This window comes from Nomascus leucogenys, chromosome 10, assembly GCF_006542625.1.
Source record: "Nomascus leucogenys isolate Asia chromosome 10, Asia_NLE_v1, whole genome shotgun sequence".
In the NCBI taxonomy this organism is placed as follows: domain Eukaryota; kingdom Metazoa; phylum Chordata; class Mammalia; order Primates; family Hylobatidae; genus Nomascus; species Nomascus leucogenys.
The window spans coordinates 92,802,110-92,821,990 of record NC_044390.1 but is presented as its reverse complement, the minus strand read 5'-3'; the positions used below and the strand labels follow the sequence as shown (position 1 = coordinate 92,821,990).

At 47.1% G+C, this 19,881-nt stretch overlaps 1 protein-coding gene across 1 annotated transcript in view; it reads right to left on the bottom strand.

The window, feature by feature from the left end:
- The window catches only part of LOC100606383 (transmembrane protein 132B), a 494,015-nt gene that overhangs the window by 126,205 nt on the left and 347,929 nt on the right, over nucleotides 1-19,881 (bottom strand). Inside the window, exon 4 of the mRNA XM_030821671.1 lies at nucleotides 18,306-18,492. Within this exon, the coding sequence (XP_030677531.1) occupies nucleotides 18,306-18,492 (187 nt within the window). The remainder of the gene's footprint in view (nucleotides 1-18,305; nucleotides 18,493-19,881) is intronic.

Here is a 19,881-nt window from a genome sequence, read left to right as displayed (position 1 = left end):
ATGTTTCCATCCAAATCAGATGCACTCTGTGGGCTTTCAGCTGCCGAAGCACAGTGGATGGAGACTTGAGACGGGGATGGTGATGCTGACGCCAACAGCAGCTGAGCGTGCACGTTGGGGAAGCAGGCCTGGATGGGGATGGGCACGGTGTGGAGATCTGCAGAGTTTCGGGGTGGTGGATGAGTGTGTGGACTCTGGAGTCGAGTGGCCTCTGGGGAGGTGCTGTCATCCCCATGTTGCAGGCGGGGACACTGAGGCTCAGGGACATCCAGGGACTTGCCCCAGGTCCCACAGCCAATAAGTGGCAGAGCGGATATTTGAAGCCAGGTTGGCCTGGCCCTGGGACCCAGTGCTCCTAACTCTGTGCTTTAGAGGAGCTTTGCCACCTGTGGTCCCTGATATGCCACCTCCTAGACTTCCCTGCTCAGCCTGGCCAAGACAAGAACAGGACCTGATGTCCCCATCCAGGAAGAAGCTGACTCAGCTTCTACCTCTGCTCCCCTCTGCCTTTGTCATGTGGAAACAGCCAGGGATGGCATCAATCAATATCTCTCGAACACACGTCCTCCTTCCTCTCCCAGTGATGCCCCTCACTGCAGCCATTGTCAAGAACAGATGTCCACCCCAGGTGGCTTAGAAGGCCACAGACCAACAACAAGGCACCCAAAGTTCCCAGGAAGGCCCCTGGAACAGTAGAAGTAGCCAGAAGAGGTGCCAGCAGGTGTCTTTAATGAGTCTTTCTGCCGCCTGGAGTCTTCGAAAGCATTTGTGTTTTGTGTGTTGGTTTGTTTTGCTTTTGGAAATTTATCCTATTGCAGTGTTTTGTGGGAAATGTCTTTCATGCTTAAACAGTTTTTGAAAGGTAATACAGTTGACCCTTGAACAACATGGGTTTGGACTGTGCAGGTCCACTTATATATGGGTTTGCAGGATGCAAAGCCCGTGTATGAGGAAGGCCGACCCTTTGTATATGTGGGTTCCCCAGGTTCTACTTTGGGACTTGAGTATGCACAGATTTTGGCATACATGGGGTTGTCCTGGGATCAATCCCTTAAGGATACCAGGGACAGCTGGACATATATCCCGTTAATTAGATGATCAACAATGTTTCCATCCAAATCAGATACACTCTGATTTTTTTTTTAAATCTCAAAAAGAGTTAAAAAAGATCTCAAAAAGAGTAAACAATAAGTCTCGTATTGGCACTATCATATCTCTGAGCTAGGTTTTCAAGGCATGGCATGCATATGTATTTACCAGTATTTTTTTTTTCATGATAATCTCCCCAGTTCACATCCTTAACCTAATGACTGCTGCAAAGCCCTATTTGCCATGTAAGGAAACATATCCACAGGTTCTAGGGATTCACACGTGGGCATCTTTGGAGGGCCACTAGTCTCCCTACCACAATGGATATAAGGTTTTGCCCAGAGTGTGATTTGGTTATTTTCAAATGATTCATCTGGTAAAGAAGGTGTCTTTAGATAATGACGAATAAACAACATTCACTGAATATCTACTATGTGCCAGGCAATGTTTTAAGCACTTACTTATATTAACTTGTTTAATCCTCACAACCAGTGTGTGAGGTGGGCACCATCATTCACTGCATATTACAGATGAGATGCACCTGAATTGAGTGGATGGTGCAGTGATGGAGAGCGAGTTCATGGAAGTGCTGGATTTGAGTCCTAGCTATCTGCCAGCGGACTCTGTGGCCCCCCAGCAGGTTTATGGTACAAAAAAACAGAATGATCACCCCTGGAGCCAATAGAACCTGCCAGCCAGTGTTGCTTCCTACTGAAGCTTCCTGATGCTTTACGTTTGGGAAATTCAGATGGATGGCATCGTCCCTGGGAGATGGCGCCTCTTAAGGACAGCAGCCTCTGTTTAACTCTGACATGCAACCACTCTGTGCAGCAGTCTGTCACCACCTGGCAAGGAAACTATGTGTGGATTCAGCCACACCTTACAGAGCAAAGACCTGACACCCTGTCCTTCATTCTTAAAGGTCAGAGGAACAGCAAGGTCAGGGCCAGCTGACACATGGCATGTGGAAAACAGGGGCAGCTCCACCATGCCCAGATGCAACCCACCTCCCTGCAGAAGCAATCCTGGCTTGTTGTGGCTGCTTTTCACGTGGGAATTCTTAACAGCCCACAAGGCACAGTCACAGGAGAAGTCTGATGTGGTTGTAAAATCACAGAGTAGAGGCATAGTCCTGCAAGGAAAGTAGACTGCATTCAGCCGCCTTTGGTTTCTTGCTGCCTGGACAGGTAGAAATTTACTCTATCTGAAAGCTCCCCTCTCCTGCAAAGAGTGTGGGACCTTACAACCATCACCTGTGCAAAGTGGACATTTTCCAGAGTCAAAGGTGGTTCTGGAGAAAATGCAAAGGTGGGCAAGTCTGCCCCAACCCCTCTCTTGGTCTTTTCTAAATACTCTCATGCCTTGTCTGTCTCAGAAAAGAATCCAGCAGCTTCTTCAGCTGAGTCTAATTATAGAAAGACACAATACCTTCACCCCAGGAGTTCAGCTTGGTCTTTAATCGTGGCAGAGAATCTTTCCTCCTTCATTAAAAAAATTTCACAAAAAAGTAGGAGAATTGTGTTCCTGGCAAAAAAAAAAGCTTTCCTGAAATCCCTGATGGCAAGAACTGAGCCTCCTTCATCAGGTGCTGGCTCCCAGCCTGGTGGTGGCACACAGGCCCTCGGTCAAGGTGTGGGAGGAATGACTGGCAAACAACCCTTTAAATCTCAGCAGCATTTCACAGGTTACCAAGCCCTGTGGGACTCCCAGTTAAACACAGCGGGCTGGAAACTTGATTCATCTTTTCCCTCGCTCAGGATCTCATTAAAATGAGACTAACAGAATGAAAAAGTCAAAAATTCTCAACACAAAGGGGCCATCAGTGACAAAAGAGACCAGTCTTTTCTGGAACAATGGTGGTAACTGATGAAGTGAGTAGGGATGCCTGTTATGGAATATGAACAACAAATTAATATTAAGTGGAAGCATTGGGTTCTACGAGCAAATATAAATGTGATAAAACTTAGTGTAAATACATATATTAGATATATAGGTTATATACAATTAATAAATACCTAGGCAGGAGTCTCACGGTGCTGTTTATTCATCTGTCAGGGAAGATAATTAATCAATAGCAGCGCCGTCCAACAGATCTTTCCTCACTGCTAGAAGATTCTGTATCTGTGCTGCCAGATGTGGTAACCACGAGCTCCATGTGGACACTGAGCACTTGAAATGTGGCACGTGCAACTGAGAAACTGAATTTTTTAATTGTATTTACTATTAATTTTAATAGCCACATGAAGCTAATGGCTACCATATTGGATAGCTTCAGGTTCTACACTAAAATTAAATTGTGGCATCTGAAAGAGTGGCTGTAACTACAATGGTAGTAGTGATGGTAGTAATAGTAATAATAAAAATAGGAAGAGTGGATGTAACTGTAATGGTGGTAATGATGGTAGTAATAGTAATAATAAAAATAATGACTCTAATCACTGACTTGTTTTTACCATGAACCATTTCCCTTTAATCACAGTAAGATGATTTTTGTTTACTGTTTTGTTGTTGCTGTTGTTGTCTGGGTTTGGTTTGGTTTTGGTTGTGGGATGGGAAGTTTGAGACAGGGTTCTGCTTTGTCACCCAAGCTGGAGTGCAATGGCACGATCATGGCTCACTGCAGCCTCGACCTCCTGGGTGCAAGCAATCCTCCCACCTCAGCCTCTGGAGTAGCTGGGATTACAGGCATGTGTCACCATGCATGGCTAATTTTTAAATGTTTGTAGAGATAGGAGTCTCACTGTGTTTCCCAGGCTGGTCTCAAATTCCTGGGCTCAAGCGGTCCTCCTGCCTCAGCCTCCCAAAGTGTTGGGATTACAGGCGTGAGCCACCGTGCCCAGCCAGCAAGGTGATTTTTAAAAAACCAGTATTTCTTGTAGTGATTAATGGTTTTTTGAAGTTCAGAAACTTCATATTAGGTTATTTGTCTTCTCTTAAATGTAAGTAAAAGGAAGGACTTAGCACTTAATAAAGAAAAAACCCAGCACACAGAATATGCTCCCATTTTCATGAAGTATGAAGTTCGCCGGCCACTTGCGTGTCCAGCCACAGTCATCTCTCTGCCCATACGTGGACTCTGACTCCGTACATGGAAAAATAATTTTCCAGTATTACTGCTGGCTATATCGGGGGTGCTGAGATTCTGATTTTTCCATATATTGTTCAAAAATGTTAAAATGAGCATGCATCATTTTAAATAAAAATAATAAAGCCTCTTAAGATTTTGGCTGAAGCAGGTTGTCAGGTGCCAGGGGTCACGGGCTGCGCTGAGCGCTGGCTCGGGCTGCAGGAAGGAGCCTTTATTTGCTCACACTCAGAGAAATCGGGAATCCCTGGAAATCGCAGGTCCTGAGGACGCGGCCAGTCGGGCCTGGCAGGGGCTCCAGGAGCCTCCGCGGGGGAGGGGAGGGCGCGCGGCCTGTACAACCTGGTCTGCGGCGCCATCTAGCGGGTGCGCCGGGACCATCGCCCACGAGGCCCTTCCCCGGAGGAGAGGCTGATGGCAATCAAAATGCCATCGCGACCCCTTGTCAAAGTAAAGCCATTTAGAGAAAGACTTGCTGGGCTCTGCAATCAGCTATGCAAGGGGAAAACAAGCGTTTAGGAACATTCCCTCGCTGTTTGTCTCAGGCGGGGCTGATGTGCAGCTGGAGTGCCCTGGGAAGGGGAGAGGCTGTAATAATTATTTACAAGGTGCATCTATTCCGACTGGCCAGTGGCAACACCACCCCGTTATTAAATATGTTGAATTTCACCACTATCTTAAGTATTTCACCTTCAAACAAAAATAAGAAACAAACTCTTAACATTTATCATACATGTATTATGTGACAAGCAGTGTGCAAATACTGCTTCACTTCATCCTCATGATAACAAGATAAGCTTATTCTGGCTTCTGGTAGGAATTATATTACACTTTTTACCGATGGGATAGGTAAGGGGGACTGTGTTGAAGGTCACACAGCTTTAAGCCAGGCTGGAATTGAACGACAGCAGCTTGATTTTCTTAAGCACACGCATCTCACATCTCCCCAGCTGTGGAAAAGGGGCCCTTTCCTGATCAGTACAGAGGCTGGCAAAGTGACTCCCTGGCAAGAGCTCTGGTTTTCCAAACATAAATATCAGGCTTGCAGCGGGCAACTCAACATCAAAGTGCTCAGAGACAGCCTGCATGTTCACAACCCCCAAACTGTGATACATAATCAAGTTCACCGTCAACAGTGAGTTGTTTTTTTAAAAGAAAATTATTGTCTCAGAATACAGGTTCCTAAGGCCGGGTGTGGTGGTTCACGCCTGTAATCCCAGCACTTTGGGAGGCCGAGCCGGGGGGGTGGGGTGGGGGTCGGGGGGCAGATCACCTGAGGTCAGGAGTTCGAGACCAGCCTGCCCAACATGGTGAAACCCTGTCTCTACTAAAAATACAAAAATTAGCTGGGCATGGTGGCACACACCTATAATCCCAGCTACTCAAGAGGTTGGGGCAGGAGAATTGCTTGAACTCAGGAGGCAGAGGTTGTGGTGAGCCAAGATCGCACCATTGCACTCCAGCCTGGGCAACAGAGTGAGACTCTGTCTCAAAAACAAACAAACAAACAAAGATATAGCTTCCTGATTATTTTACTACCTTTAAAGGGTTGTAAAATAGGACCATAAAATCCCTTGCATAATCAGTCTCAATTTGGGGATTCGGGGCCCACCGACAAGCAGGACAATTCCAGGGCTGCAAGACAGCCATCCTTGTGAGACAGGTCATAGATATTAATGATATTGACGGAGTCTTTAAAAATTTGTCATGTCTCATCCCTGCCGTTGAAGCACCTGGAATTCCACTACTTTGTTGCTCTGACTGACAACCACCCATTTCTTTCCCAAACTTGCTTAGCTGGGCCTATTTTTCCCTTTCGCCTTCAGAAATTATACATCAGCAAAGGTTTTCCCAAATACAGGCAGGTCAACTGAACCGAACATCTTAATGGGCTTTTCCCTTCCTTTCCACTGAGCTGACTCCAGTTCACTCTGCAAGAGCAGTCCTTTAATATTGTTATGTTTTTAATGTAAGTTAGGAAATGGCATAACAGCTAAATCCAGTTATGGGGCCACTGCGGCGACGGGTTTACTAAACGGCCTGCCTGGCACCACGTGCTGGAATAACAGTGTGGGTAGTTGGCTTGCAGCGCCAGGAATGCCACAAGTAGGGTGGCCACTCTGCACCAAGTGCTACGGCGGCATTTACAAAGCACATGGCTTTCAGCTCAGCTGACAAAGACGGTTACTTGTGGCCATTTGTAAAGTGTACCCAGTGGACAGGCATTCTCCTTGACCATTTAAAATTGCTCCTTTCAGCTGTGAGAGGGTAGGATCAATCAGGTGAAATGGTGCGTATATAACTGAGGTTACGGCTGTTTGCAAAACACCTTGCTCATTCTGGTATATTACAGAACCTAAGACACAGAGACCTTCAGTCTGTTCTAGATACCGACTGCCAAATGTTTTGTGTCTTCCTCAACAGTAATTATACTGACAAACTTGGGGTTTTGTGGGAAGGGGGAGAAACATGGACCTTCTAGGTAGGCTATGACATCAGGGTGCAACAAAAATAACTCTCAGGCCAGGCACAGTGGCTCGCTCCTGCAATCCCAGCACTTTGGAAGGCCAAAGTGGGAGGATCACTCGAGCCCAGGAGTTGGAGAATAGCCCGGGCAACATAGTGAGACTTTGTCTCTACAAAAAAATAAATAAAAGCCAGGTGTTGTGGCATGTGCCAATAGTCCCAGCTCCTCGGGAACCTGAAGTGGGAAGATCACGTGAGCCCTGGAGGTTAAGGCTGCAGTGAGCTGTGAACACACCATTGCACTCCATCCTGAGTGGCAGAGCAAGACTCTGTCTCAAAAACAAAAACAAAACAACACAAAAAGAAAAAAATAAAATAACATTCAAAGACAGTAAAAGTTCTGTCCTGTCCTGATTAGCAGAGTCCAGTCAACACGACTGAGTGTGAGTATTGTGTAGCTGAGTGAATGGCTGGAGATTTAGCAGCCTGGCAGAGTCATTATCTGGAACTCCAGTTCTCGCTGCACGTGCGGAAGGTGCAGTGACTGGGCTGCCCCAGATCTAAGTAGTTAATGGCACTCATGTAGCCCCCCGCCCGCCTCCTATACCTATAGCGAGCTAGTGTCCCCCTAAAATTCACATTCACATTAGGAGATACACCTAATGTTAGATGCCAAGTTAATGGGTGCAGCACACCAACATGGCACATGTATACATATGTAATAACCTGCACGTTGTGCACATGTACCCTAAAACTTAAAGTATAATAAAAAATAAAAATAAATTCATGTTCACCAACAACCTCAGAATGTGACCTGATTCGGAAATAGAATTTTTGCACATGTCATTAGTTTAAATGAGGTCATACTGGATTAGAGTGAGCCCTCAATGCAATGACTGGTGTCCTTACAAGGGGAGGACACAGAGACACAGACACACACACACAGCTTATGTGATGACCAAGGGAGAGATGAGGGCAAGGTGGCCACAGGCTAAGGAACGCCTGGAGCCAGCGGAAGCTGGAAGAGGCAGGGGAGGCTCCTCCCGGGAAGCGTCAGAGGGAGCACCTCCCTGCTAACACCTTGATTTCAGACTTCTGGCCTCCAGAGCTGTGAGGAAATAAATTCCTATTGTTTTAAGCCACCTAGTTTGTGGTAATTTGTTACTGCAGCCCTAGAAAACTAATATAGCACCCAAAACAGACATTGTTTACTGATTGGCATCCTTTTTCCTGCCTAACATAGCGCTCCAGCAGTCAACCATTTGGCACATGATGTACAACCCACTTCCCACCCCCAAACCAGATGGAGCTTTACAGGATGCATCCTAGTTGGGGGTCAGGGAGTGGATGAGAGAGAGAGAGAAAGAGAGAGAGAGGAGAAAAGAAAAGAAATTGAAGCAACCTAAATATTCATCAATAGGGAAATGGTTAAAAAAAAAAAAAAACTATGGAATAACCTACTGCAGAATATAACAGTTTTTAGAAAATGATTAAGCTCTATTCATATTAGCACAAAAGGCCTCCAAAGCATGTTGATGACTGTAAAGAATATTACACTCAACATAATGCCATTTGTTTTAAAACACAACCACACACAAAGCCATACGATGGATTTTCTGCAGCCCCATATACATTTGTTTGGTTTTGTTACAGACAGGGTCTCGCTCTGTGACCCAGGCTGGAGTGTGGTGGCACAATCACAGCTCACTGCAGCCTCGAACTCCTGCGGCCCCATATATATATGAGAATGTAGATACATTGAAAGATAATGTTCTGGCTAAAAGAAATAAAATGATATACAATCATTCATTCGGGTGAGGCAGCAGGAATTAGTGAGCAGCCAACGGGCACTTATCTGTGATGTTTTAGGAAGATGTATTCAAGCACTGTTTAGATTTTAAAGTTTTACACAAAAGATGAAAGACAAGACATAGACTGCTCCAGAAGCCTTCAAACCTTTCTAAAATGCCCTCCTACTTATGGCTTCCCAAAGCTGGGACAGAACGCAAGGGTCCATGTGGCATCTGCTGGCCCTTGCTTGGGGTAAAGCACCCCTACTCACCACTGGAGACTCCACAGACAGAGGCTGCTCCCGTCTGAATCCCAGCAACCAGCAAAGTCAGTGAGCACAGGACACACAGAGGTGGGAAGGCAGAGAAAGACTCTCTTGACAGGAAGGAGAGCTTTGCAAGAGTCAAGTCCCTGTTGGCCTTTGCGGTCACCAGGCAGAATCATTCGAAGAAAATAAAAGGCCTCCTGGGTACTTAATAAGTTTCAGGCCAGGCACAGTGGCTCACGCCTGTAATCCTAACAATTTTGGAGGCTGAACTGGAAGGATTGCTTGAGCCCAGGAGTTTGAGACCAGCCTGAGCAACGTGGTGAGACCTTGTCTCTACAAAAACTTAAAAATTAAAAAGTAAAAACTTAACCAGGCATGGTGGCATGCCTGTGGTCCCAGCTACTTGAGAGGCTAAGGCAGGAGGATCACTTGAGCCTGGGAGACCGAGGCTGCAGTGAGCTGTGATTGTGCCACTGCACTCCAAACTGGGCAACAGACTGAGACCTTATCTCAAAAGAAGAAGGAAGAGGAAGGAGGAGAAGGAAGAAGAAACAAGGAGGAAAAAGGAAGAAGGAGGAGGGAGGAAGAAGGAGGGGGAAGAAAGAAGGAGAAGGAAGGAGAAAGGAGGAGGAGGGGGAGGAAGAAAGAAAGAGGGGGAGGAAGAAAGGAGGAATAATAACAGAAATAAAGTACACAATTAATGTAATACACCTGAGTCATCCAGAAACCATCCCCTCATCCTGGTCCATGGAAAAACTGTTTTCCGTGAAACCAATCCCTGGTGCCAAAAAAGGTTGGAGACTGTTGATACATAGCACATATAACACGCAAAATGTGTTGATTAACTATGTTGTCAGTAAGGCTTCTAGTCAACAGTAGTCTATTAGTAGTTAAGTTTTCAGTCAGTCAAAAGTTATACTGAGATTTTTGACTGTAGAGGGGTCAGTGCCCCTAATGCCTGCATTGTTCAAAGGTCAACTGTTTATGTTTCTTGCATTCATCAGTCCCCTCCCCTAGCATGACAGCATGAGAGTTGAGGCCTTGTCTGCCTTATTCATCGCCATTCACTAGAACAGTGCTCGGCACAGAAGAGGCATACAAACGCTCTCTGGAATAAAGAAGTATTTGTGTCCAGGCCTTGTTGTAAGGTTTCAGGCCAACACGACTAAAAAGGAATCTGATGATCTCTCGTTGTAGCCTGTGCTGAGCCCATGTGCCCAGTTGCCTAGAAACTCACAAGTGTGCTCATTTTTTTATTCCAATCTTTTTGAAAGATAATGTGGTTTTTATCTGCATGTGCAGAGCCAGGATTTTTAGTTTTAAGAACAGTCGTTGAAGGGTGGACTGCAGCCCTCAACACCAAGCCACCCACGGAAATAAAGCTCTAAGCTCAAAGCTCAGTAATTGGGCAGAAAACCTAAAGAAGGGACACCATTGAAGGAAAAAGGAAAATTTGTGCCTCCAGAGGAAAAAAAAAAGAAATAGACACATTTGTTAGCATTTCTTAGCCACAGAGAGGGGGCAAAAAGATGATACAGATGTAGAAGATAATGCAGAAAGCACCACTGTCACCCTGGGTGGCAGCATCCCTCTTCTTAGACCACTCTTTTCAAGAAGGGGTTTTTGAAGCTTTTGGCCATCTGTGCTGCTCTGCTAGAAATGGAAATCTTAGACACAAATGGTTTCCAAGGCCTAATAATTTCAACTCCAAAACTTCCATCCATTCCATTTTCTCTCTTTTCATTCACTAAAAAATTATGAATCCAGCACATAGTGATGCTAAATAAATGTTTGCTGTTCACTGTTTGACTAGACGGGTGGCTGGGTTGGATGGGTGGATGGAAAGGTAGATGCGTAGATGGAAGGTGGATTGGTGGATGGAAGGGTGGCTGGGTAGTTGGAAGGATGGATGGGTGAATGGAAGGGTAAATGGGTAGATGGAAGGGTGGATGGGTGGATGGAAGGGTGGATGGGTGGATGGAAGGGTAGACTGGTGGTTGGAAGGGTGGATGGGTGCATGGAAAGGTAAATGGGTGGATGGAAAGGTGGATGGATGGTTGGAAGGGTGGATGGGTGGGTGGATGGGTGGATGGGTGGATGGGTGGATGGAAGGGTGGATGGGTGGATGGAAGGTGGATGGGTGGATGGAAGGGTGGAGGGGGGATAGAAGGGTAAATGGGTGGATGGAAGGGTGGATGGGTGGATGGAAGGGTGGATGGGTGGATGGAAGGGTGGATGGGTGGATGGAAGGGTGGATGGGTGGATAGAAGGGTGGTGGATGGGTAGATGGAAGGGTAAATGGGTGGATGGAAGGGTGGATGGGTGGATGGAAGGGTGGATGGGTGGTTGGATGGATGAATGGCTGGATGAATGGAAGGAAGGAAGAATGAATGAGTGAGCACCTCCCCACAGCCGCCTCCCTCTGCCAGCATGCCTGCTTGGCTACTACATCAGCCCCACCCTGGTGTCTATGACTGGGTCTCTCCCACTTCCTATAAGGCACTCTCCCAAAAGCTGCATATTTATCTTCATGAAATAGAGGCTGACTTGCTACCCAAAATGTCAACAGCAACCAACACAATCCAGGATCACACACCTGTGGCAGCAAAGTCCTAAATCATAAGCCTGGGGTTGAATCCCAGGACAGCAGCACCTTCTCAGAGGGCACTAGGGGCACTGCATGGGCAATTCCATGAGTGTAGATGCTTCAACTGCCCAGTCCATGGCTGTCACAGGTAAGATTACAAGGCCAGACCCTCATTCCCCCAGCATCTGTGTATGCCACCCAGTTTTAACCAATGGGAAGGAAGGTGCCACAGCCAACTGGGGCCTGTAGGAATGAGTCTCCTCTCCAGGGAGAAATGAGGGACGGCACAGTGGATGGCATCCCTGCCCCTTCCTTCCTGATAGTGACAACCCCTGTGCGAGGAGCCCAGCAGGCCTAGGAAGGTGATGGGAGGCTAAGAAGAGCCTTCAGTTGAAACCCTCCAAGTTGAAGCTAAGCGCTAGCCAGAGGGGATTTACAGTGGGCAGGTTTACTGTGTCACAAGGCAGGAGGCCCAGAGGAGGGAGGCTGGTAATGGGGTAGCTGGGCAGCCTGTGACACTGGCGAGGACACAGCCTCCCACCCTCTCTCTGCTCTGCTGCCCCAGAGTGTGTGCAGCTCCTCTCACAGTGACACCTCCCGCTCCTTACACAGTCACGCTCAGGGACAGAAAGCAGGAATAGCCCTGTGCTTCGATCCTTTTTAACGACAAGTTATTACTTCTCCAGACCCCTCGCCCAACTAGGCAACTTCCCCCAGGGTTCAATAATCACAAGGGAAGGGGATGAACAAACCGTGATGGTTTAGGCCAATCCAGATGCCACCCTGGGACTGTGGAAGGGTCCAACCTTACCCAGTGGACCAAAGGATGTGGCCACTCAGAGGGCAAAGATCATAACCGAGGCCCTTTTAGCAAGAAAGCTGGGAAGGAAGCAGGAGGCAGGAGTGGCCATGGGCTAAGAGAACACCACTGGCTACCACTCCACCTGCCAAGTATACCACAGGTCCTTCTTCTGTGCAGCTACAACAAAATACCTGAGATTGGGTCATTTATAAAGAACAGAAATTTACTTCCTCACAGTTCCAGATGCTGGAAGGCCAAGACAGAGACCCTAGCAAGGTCAGTGTCTGCTGAAGATCTGGTCTCTTTGCTTCCAAGATGGTGCCTTCTTGCTGCATCTTCCAGGGAGGATGAAACACCATGTCCTCGCATGGCGGAAGGGACAGGCACTGGGGCCTAAGCCAGCTTCCTCCAACCCTTTTATAAGGAAGCCATCCATTTGTGAGGGCAGAGCCCTCATGGCTGATCACTTTCCAAAAGGCTTCACCTGGTAACACCATCACAAGGGGGATTGAGTTTCCTTGTGAATTTTGGAGAGGACATATTCAAACCACAACGTACAGAACTTCAATGAATACTTGTGGATTCATACATTCTTTGTGATCCTCAATAAATGATCCAAACCAATGAATAAAGGATAACTTCAGAACAAAGATCAGACATCCTAGCATAGTATGCAAGCCTACTAGAGTGTTCTGCTGCCCCCTTCTCTGTTCCCCTTATCACCTCCCCTCAGCCCAAACACCAGCCCCACTGAGCCACCTGCAGCCCTGTAAGCACCCATGCTCTTGCTCCTACTCATCACACACATCATTCCATCTGCCTAGAACACCTTCCTTCTTTCCACCTGGCTAATGTCCATTCACCTTCAAGAATTAGATAGCACATTCCTCCTCCCCTTTCTACCCTGACCCTCCCAAAGAGTAGGAGCCCTCCATGGGCTCCCAGACCCTCTGTGATTCTCTCTCTCTCTCTCTGCACCCATAATGTGCCCACCCTAAACCCTTTGGCTGTGTCTGACTCAGCAAATCAGACTCCTTTCCTCCTCCTTTTCTCCAAGAGGAGAACCCACCATCATCCATCCTGAGGTTGAACTTCTGTTTTACCTTCTCCCAAATTTGACAACTACACCTACAGATAGCTAGACAACACAATGACAATGATGAAAGTTATAACAGCCCAACATTATTGAGTGCATGCAGTATGCCAGGCCAATGGGAAAACACTTTACCTTAGTATATCATTTAATCCTCACAAAACTATCAGGCAGTCAGTGTGATTTTTACAGTTTACAGATAAAGAATTGGAGCTTCAGAAAGATTGAGTGACTTGCCCAATATCATGAAGCTAGTAGCTGGAGCTCAAATTTCAAACTAGGCAGGTTGACCCAACAGCCCTCACTCTTGACCAAAATATCTCACTGCCACCTACCTTGAAGGTAATCATAATTGAAATTTTCCCAGGCAAATCAATAGGATAATGAAACTGGCTGGATAGAGAGGATTGTTCATCCCACACACCAGCTGAATCTGATCCGGTGCCCTATCTGGGGCACTTTCCCTCTACATACATGACTTTTATATTTGCTTTGATAGTTTAAGCATGTTCATATCTTTTATGGCTCAGTTTACCCATCTGACACCACTGTGAGGTAGACAGAAGAGGTACTCTCGCTTGGAAACTCACACATGAGCTACTAAAGCAAAGGGAGGTTAGATGACCAGCCTGAGGCTACGTGGAGAATGAGAGGGCAGCTGGGCTTTGACTTCGGGTCTCCTCCTCCCAGTCCCAGGATTAGAGGACAGTGATGTGGAATTACGACCAGAGCCCACCCAGCCCCTGTCCCGTGGTTGTCCACATCCCCCCTGGGGATGAGGATGCCTGTGAAAACTAAGAGACTCATGTTCCTTGGTGCTCTGGAAGCTCTGCTCTGGGGTCCTCTGGAAGAGCCAAGCACAATGAAAGTGCATCCCCAGTGAGGAGAGAGTAGTATCCCTAGGATCTTGGAGCTGTCAGAGGTGCCAGAGTGACATGGAGGCCAAGAGAGCTCCCAAGGCAGCAACCTGGGAGGCATCAAGCTGTAAGCTGGTACAGGCAGCAGCCTGGGGCTACACACAACGACAGAGCAGATCATGGGAGGAGGGATGGAGAGCCCTGAGCACCCAGCTTGAGGAAGCTCCAACTAGAGAGAGCTGGAATCCTGCATAAGCAAGTGTGGTAGGAAAATAACAGCCCCCTCCAGAGATGTCCACAACCTAATCCCAGAACCTGTGAATATGTTAGTCGGCATGGCCAAAGGAATTTCTGCAAGTGTGATTAAGTTAGGGATCTTGAGATGGGGAGATTATCATGAATTATCTGGGTGGGCCCCATGTCATCACAAGGGTCCTTAAAAAGGAAGAGAAAGCAGGAGAGTCAGAGAAGGTGATACAATGATGGAAGCAGAGATGACAGTCATGTGGACCCATGAGCCAAGGAAAGCTGGCGGCCTCTAGAAGCTGGAAACAGTACAGAATAAATTCTCCCCTAGAGCTTCCAAGGAACCAGCCCTGCTGACAACTTCGCTTTAGCCCAGGGAACCTACTTAGGACTTCTGACCTCCAGAACTCCAAGGGAATAAATTTGTAGGTTTTTAAAGTCGTTGAGTTTATGGTAATTTGTTGGAGCAGCACAGGAAAATTAATAATACAGCAAGCAAGAGCTCTCTAGCCAATGGACTCAGGCTCTAATGGTAGACATAACCATTTGTTCATTTGCTGAGCAAATACTATATATTCGGCACCATGCTGAAAAAATATCTGGCGAGCAATACAAACATGTCCCCTCTCATCAGGGAGCTTGAAATCCAGCGGGGAAGACCTGCAGTATGCTGGCTATGGATTCATGGCCTCTCATTTCCAAGTTCACCCCTCATTACCTGCTCTGTGAAAATAGATCTGAGCCCTATTTCAATATTTTTGCTTTTCCAATGGGCACAATGTTAGGCTGTCAGTAGAACATGCTGGAGAGACGGTTTGGGAGGAAAGGGTTGGCTTTCTGATGCTGAGGCCCTCTCTCTGCAGCTCCTGCCATGCATGGACCTTCTCCAGCATGAGTGGCTTCCTCGGTGTCCCACTCCTGCAGTGCATGGTGGCCAGCAGCACCTCACAGCTGGCAGCTTTCCCCAACATCCACCTTCAGTAGTTTGGTAGCAAGTGCATCACCCTTGTGAACAGCTGTCCCTAGCACTACAGAGGACAGATTTCCATCAAGCTCCATCCAAGTGCTGCATCAGCAACTTGTCTGCCATTCAGTGAGCTGTGACCACAACCTCTCCAGAAATGTTGCTTTGGGGGGATAGGCAGGGAAACCTCTTCTTTGAGCATTATAGTTCAGCCCTCAGGCTAGTAGCTGCTCCCTATATCTGCCATTCCTATGTTCTTTAGAGTTCTCTTCACTTCTAACTAACCAATCCCTCACTATCCCAGTCCTCTGTGATAGTTAACAATTCTCTATGTTAAACTTTCCATGTTCACATTCTTTCTTATGGCTGGACCTAGACTGAGACAGACAGGACACAAACACCCACATAAATAAGCATAGATCACAGACAGTGATGGGATCCGCACAAGACAAGGACAAATAAGTGAAAATAGAAAGGGGGAGACTAATTTAGCCAGGGCAACCAGGAGAGGCCTCTCCACGAGTTGACCTTCAAATGAAAAGTGACAAGAAATCAGCCGTAGTGGAGCATTCTGGGCCGAGGGAGCCAAAAGGAGACCTGAGAGGAACGAGACTTGGCATGGCCACGTTCTGAATATGCAAGCTTCTGAGGGACAGGCTGGATTTGGTTCGCAGGAATCACATCATGCAATAAAACAAGCAAGATAACAGCACTGGCTGGAGCCCGTCACCCTCAAATCCAGGCCCTGGCCCTCCTCTGATCAGTTTTGGATCATAGTAGTGTTGACCCCTGAAGATGCTGCTTCCTAAGCTTATGCCTCAGCCAGCAGGATGAGATTAAGTGAAAGACTTTGCAGGATCTGGCAGGAGGAGGGAGGTAGAAGCCAGGTAATTCCTCACCCCACTCCTAGCCCTGCCTCAGGTAGCATCCTTTGCAACAGTTGAATCTCTCCCACACTCCAGCCCTAACCAGGCTGCTCAAATGTGATTCTAGCTGCAGCAGTGACCCCCAGATCCTGGGCTCTGGTTATACCCCCTCCACCCTCACCCTCTGGCCTGGGGGTGGGAGCAGATTCCCACTCTTACTAGGGTGCCCAGCTCTCCCCTGTTCTATGTCTGCTTCTCATCTGTTTCATTCCCTGTGTACTTAAGTCCTTGCATTTAAAGCTGCTCTGTTCTAACTACAGAGGAATTTCTGCTTCTCGTCAGACTCTGAAAATAGTGAGCCCATTTTCTGTACATTGTGTAGCTATGTACCCTAGTGCCCTTACTTAATGCAGGGTGGTCCAGCGTTAATTGCCACTGATCTTTCCATGACTTGCTTTGGAATAAGGAAAAGAAGAAGGGGAAGGGGAAGAGAAAGGAGGAGGAGAAGGAGAAGGAGGAGAAAGAAGGAGAAGGAGAATGAGAAAGAGAAGGAGAAGGAGGGGAAGTGAAGGAAGAGGAAGAGAAGGAGGAAGGAGAAGGTGGAAGTAGAGGAGGTGGCAGCAGTGGTAGCTTCCAAACCCACAGTGAATGGAGTGCTGCAGATAAAGCATAGAGCAAAGTGGTAAGGACTTTGAGTTGAGATTCCCCAACCTCAGCCTGACCTAGCTGAGCTGGAGAATTTATAGATGGGTTCCCAGACACAAGGAAATGCAGTTTCATTCCACCTTAAAACCCACACCCATCCATCTCTGTTCCCTAACAGGTACTTCCCCATCTAGATGTGGCTGCCTTCAAACCACAATGTGGGTCAATGACGATAGGAATGATCTCCGTCAGTCTAATCTTCAAAAACTAAATGGCCCTGGAAGCTTGGACTAAAGCACAGATCCATTCACTCATTCAACAAACATTAACTGTGCCAGCCATTGTGCTAGGTGCAGGGGTGAAAGATGTGGACACAACTGACCAGGATAACCCTACTGTCATGAATCCCACCTTCTGGGGAGGAAGACAGAAAATGAACCCTAAATATCAACCAGTGATAATGTCTAGGAAGAAGATGAAACAGGATGATGACAGGTAGAGGGTGATGAGCTGGCAGGGGAGGGAGGGCCAATTTTAGACAACAAGGTCAGAGAAGGTGACTCCCTAACAGTTGAGGTGGGGAAAAGGACCCAGACATGGGAGATGTAGGGAAAGTGTGTTCCCAGCAGAGAGAGATACTCAACACACTTGAGACACTCGAGGTTCGGGAATGGTAGAATTAATTCTAAGATATAGGGTTCAAAGGAGTCTCATCTCTGTTGTTTAACTTGCATGATGAATGATCAAAAGCACCCACAGATTTTTCCAGAGTATCTGGACATGGATCCCACACTTTGGTACCAGACAGGAAAGTCAAGGCAGTGCAGAAAATGGTTGAACATTTCTAGTGTGGAAAAGGGTATTAAGCAGGTGGTACCCAAGGACTAACTGTCTCCGTGGAATCTCTGGAATTTAGGCTCTGGAATCTCACCCATGACCCTGATCTCAGATGTAGCCCCTGAGCTTGACTACGAACATAACTTCAACCAAGCCCAGGGGAAGAAGTCCAATCACCTCCAGGCCAGTGAAGCAGAAACACAGGCAGTTTTGTGGACTCTGGGGCTCTACCCAGCTTAAAGTGGTCAGTTCCCAGCAAGGCTCTTTCAGTCCATCTGCATTTTAGAGTTTTCCAATCCATAAGTTACCCAGGAGCCTTCAGGGCAAAGCCAATTGACAAGGGGTCAGTTACTTGGCATACAGAGCCACTGTTCCCACCATGTAACCCTGATGCATTTCGACAAAACTGTTTTCACTCAGTGTAGCACTCAGTCCTGATATGCACGCAGGTTTGATTGAGAAAATAAAGAATAAGGGCTCCTCAGGAAACAGTTCTGCAATATCCACAAATGAAAAGGGATTTACATGGTAGATCTTAAATAGTTCCCAAGGAATCATTATGAAAAGCGGGTAGATCAAATGCAATTTAAGTATATTTTCTTTGTTTAAACAGTGTATCAGGTATGTCGGAAATAACAGATTATACAGTGCATCATGTTTAAAGAAAACTGCTTTGTGACACTTTCTCTGAAGCCCCCAGATTCCTCACCATGGCAAGAGGGACGATGCCCACGAAGGTTGTCTGGCTGACGAAGATCTCGGAGACGACCAGCTCACTCATGGAGTCCTCAATCGGGTACTCCACCTGCCAGGTAATCTGCTGGGCCCCAGCCAGGTCACTGCTGTTATCGATTCCAAAGTCCACTTGCAAGATCTCATAGAAGGATCCATTTACCCTGGAAAACAAACACATATTAAGGTTCCATTTAAAACCTCAGACTCAGCAGAATGTCAAGAAGGTAATAAATTGCCGCATTCTTATTTGTCAACCGAAAGAATGACTGCCAAGTTCAACAAGTCACACGGCAGTGTTGTTGGAGCCTAATTCACAGCTGCCCATCAGCAGCCCACACCTCAGAATGGGCTGACGATCCGTCTCTAGGGCTCCGTGTTGCAGAAAGCAGGCTGTCTTTCACTGGATGAGTAACTCGATCAGCATTTCACCTCTGCGCATGCCACGCACAGCTCTCCCCTCCCCAGCCCAGGCATGGGCATGCCACGGTCCAAGCTCCACACTCAGGAAAGGCCCCCAAGCCACTTCATGTAGCTTCACTGCTCCTCCAATCACAAAGCACACCCTGGACCTTGGCCATTCCTGCTTCTACTTAGCTGAGGTCTGTAGACCAGTTGTTAAAACTCTCAAAGCTTTAGAATTTGCAGAGAATAGTGGGGACCTCATGGGTGTGTAGAAGCATCAGGAGACTGAGAGTGAGAAAGAACTTCACACACTACGTGGTTTACTACATAAACTATGAGCAACATAAGAAGATACTATACTGGACTTCTCATTTCACCAAATGGGATTAGAAGTAATGTAAAAAAATCCCACCTGCCTTAATTCATGGAATGACAACATATGTGTGTTTGGAGGTGGGGGGGCTATGAAGTTGGCGAATTCTTTATAACTGAAAAAGACTAGTGTGATTCTGGTATTTGTATGTGCAGGGAGCCCCTTGTCATTGACATGGACTTGTAAATTGCAGGCTATCACATTGTCAGGGAAGTCACTGAACAGAGTTAAAACAGAAAGCCACGCAGCACAGGATTGTGAATGACCCTGATTCATCAGCCTGTTTCCATCCCAGTGAATCTAGCTCCACCCAGATACAAGGAAGGCAATAGCAGAGCAGCTGATCCACAAGCTCCCCCAAGGCCTGAGCCACACACACCAGTAGCTCCTTCTCTGCCAATGAGCCTCCCAGGGCCAGTGTAGGCTGAGAAGTCTCATTCCTGCCTCTGGGGGCCTAGGCAAGGTCTGCAGTCTGGGCTCCCAAACTCACAACCTGTGTGGAGTTTTGAAAAAGAACCTGCTGCCTGCTGCTTGTCTAATGGACTCTCCTACCATGGACAGCTCCCCTGCACCAGGACTCCCATAAGAACAGTGGTGGGGAAACCACACCTGCTTCCTTGTATATGCCAAGAGGTACCAGAGGAACACTGGAATATAGACACAGCACTGACAACACTAAATCACACTGACCTGATTGGTAAGAAATTCTACCCAAAGGGAAACCACATTGAACTCCACGTAGAATTGGTCATGGGCAACCTTTTTCCCATTTAGC